At 51.3% G+C, this 1,641-nt stretch overlaps 1 protein-coding gene across 1 annotated transcript; it reads right to left on the bottom strand.

Annotated features, from left to right (window-relative positions):
- Positions 1 to 83: 83 nt before the first annotated feature.
- On the bottom strand, positions 84 to 983 carry EMH_0096400 (uncharacterized protein; the record flags this gene model as incomplete). The annotated part of the gene is made up of 2 exons (XM_038023238.1): positions 84 to 170; positions 792 to 983. 2 exons carry the CDS (start codon positions 981 to 983, stop codon positions 84 to 86), a joined length of 279 nt encoding a protein of 92 aa, XP_037879092.1.
- Between the last annotated feature and the right edge of the window lie 658 nt (positions 984 to 1,641).

The following is a 1,641-nucleotide window of genomic DNA, read 5'->3' as shown; positions in this document are numbered from 1 at the left end:
AGCAGCAGCAGCAGCAGCAGCAGCAGCAGCAGGTCCTCTTCAGTTTGTGTCTGCAGCGCAACACAACGCAGCAGTTCCTTCTTTCACTTCTCCTTCTTTTGCTGCTGCTGCTGCCTCTCCTGCTGCTGCTGCTGCTGCTGCTGCTGCTGAGGACGAAGACGCGAGTTTAACTGAGGCCAGCGATATGGAGGCTGCTGCTGCTGGGGTTCAGCAGAAGCGTGCCAAGCAGCAGCAGCAGCAGCAGCAGCAGCAGCAGGAGCAAGAGCATCTGCTGCAGCAGCAGCAGCAGCAACAGCAGCAGCAGCAGGAGCAGCAGGAGCAGCAGGAGGAGAGGTTGATATGCGGTGTGCCTGCATCTGCGTTTCGTGTGTTTGTGGTTTGTTATATATCTTATGCTGCAGTGTATTTCAGCCGAAAGCCGTTTGCTGTTGTGAAAGAAACTCTGCGAAAAAGTTTATATATTTCTACGTTTGAGTTGGGGTGTATAGACACCTCGTTTCTGAGTTGTTATGCGTGTGTGCAGCTGCTGTGTTCTTTATTTATATCTTCTTTATCTATTTCTCAATCTATAAATGTTTTATCGGTTTGTTTTTTTCTTTCTTTTGTTTTTTGTTTGTTCTTTGCTGCTTCCTCTTCTGCTGCTTTCTTTGTTTTCTTTTGGGGGCTCAATGGAGCAGCACAAGCCCCCATCTTCCCTCTCTTTCTTTTTCTGTTTTCGGCTTCGATACCAACAAACACCAGAGGAGTTCTACTCTTTGCATGGACCACCTCGCAGCAACTCGGTACACCACTGGTCCTCCTGCTGCTGCTCCTCCTGCTGCTGCTCCTGCTGTTTTCGTGCTGCTGCTGCGTTCTTCGTGCTGCTGCTGCTGCTGCTGATGCTGCTGCTGCTGATGCTGCTGCTGCATTCTTTTTGCTGCTGCTGCTGCATTCTTCTTGCTGTTGCTGCTACTGCTGCTGCTGCTGTGCTTGATGATGATCATGATGCTGCAGTTGTCGGTGCTGCTGCTGCAGCTGCTGCTGCCAGTGATGCTGCTGCTGCTGTTGATCTCCACTGTTACTTTCAGCTACTGATTCCAGCTGCTGCAGCACCTGCTGCTGTTGCTGCTGTTGCTGCTGCTGCTGCTGCTGCTGCTGTCTGTGCTGCTGTTTAGGCGGCATAGTATCGACGTTGTTCTGCTCGTTGGTTGAGTGGGAGTGGGGGTGGCGCTGCTGCTTCGTGCTGTCTGCATGCGTTTGCTGCTTGGGGATGCTGCTGGAGCAGCTGCTGCTGCAGCGGCTGCTGCTGCAGCAGCGTCAAGCTACAAACAAAGTCGTGCCAGCAGCAGCAGCAGCAACTGCAGCAGCAAAACCAGCAGCAGCAGCAGCAGCAGAAGCAACAGCACAATCCGATGAAGAAGATATCCTCTCTACTGCTCCACAATCCCTCACCAGCAGCAGCAGCAGCAGCAGCAGCAGCAGCAGCAGTTCTATCTTTCTCCTCGATGAACCATCACCGCCTGCAGCAGCAGCAGCAGGAGCAGAAGCAGCAGCAGCAGCAGGAGAATCAGAAGCAATGATGAAGCAAGATCGAGATGAGAGAGGCTGCAGTGTATATAATATTTTATATAATAGAGAAAAAAAAAATAAAGTTTTATATAT

The sequence above is a fragment of the Eimeria mitis genome, genomic scaffold (assembly GCF_000499745.2).
Source record: "Eimeria mitis Houghton genomic scaffold, Emh_scaff9037, whole genome shotgun sequence".
NCBI classification, from domain to species: Eukaryota; Apicomplexa; class Conoidasida; order Eucoccidiorida; family Eimeriidae; genus Eimeria; species Eimeria mitis.
The sequence above is the reverse complement of the archived record's forward strand: the minus strand, read 5'-3'. Positions and strand labels throughout refer to the sequence as shown.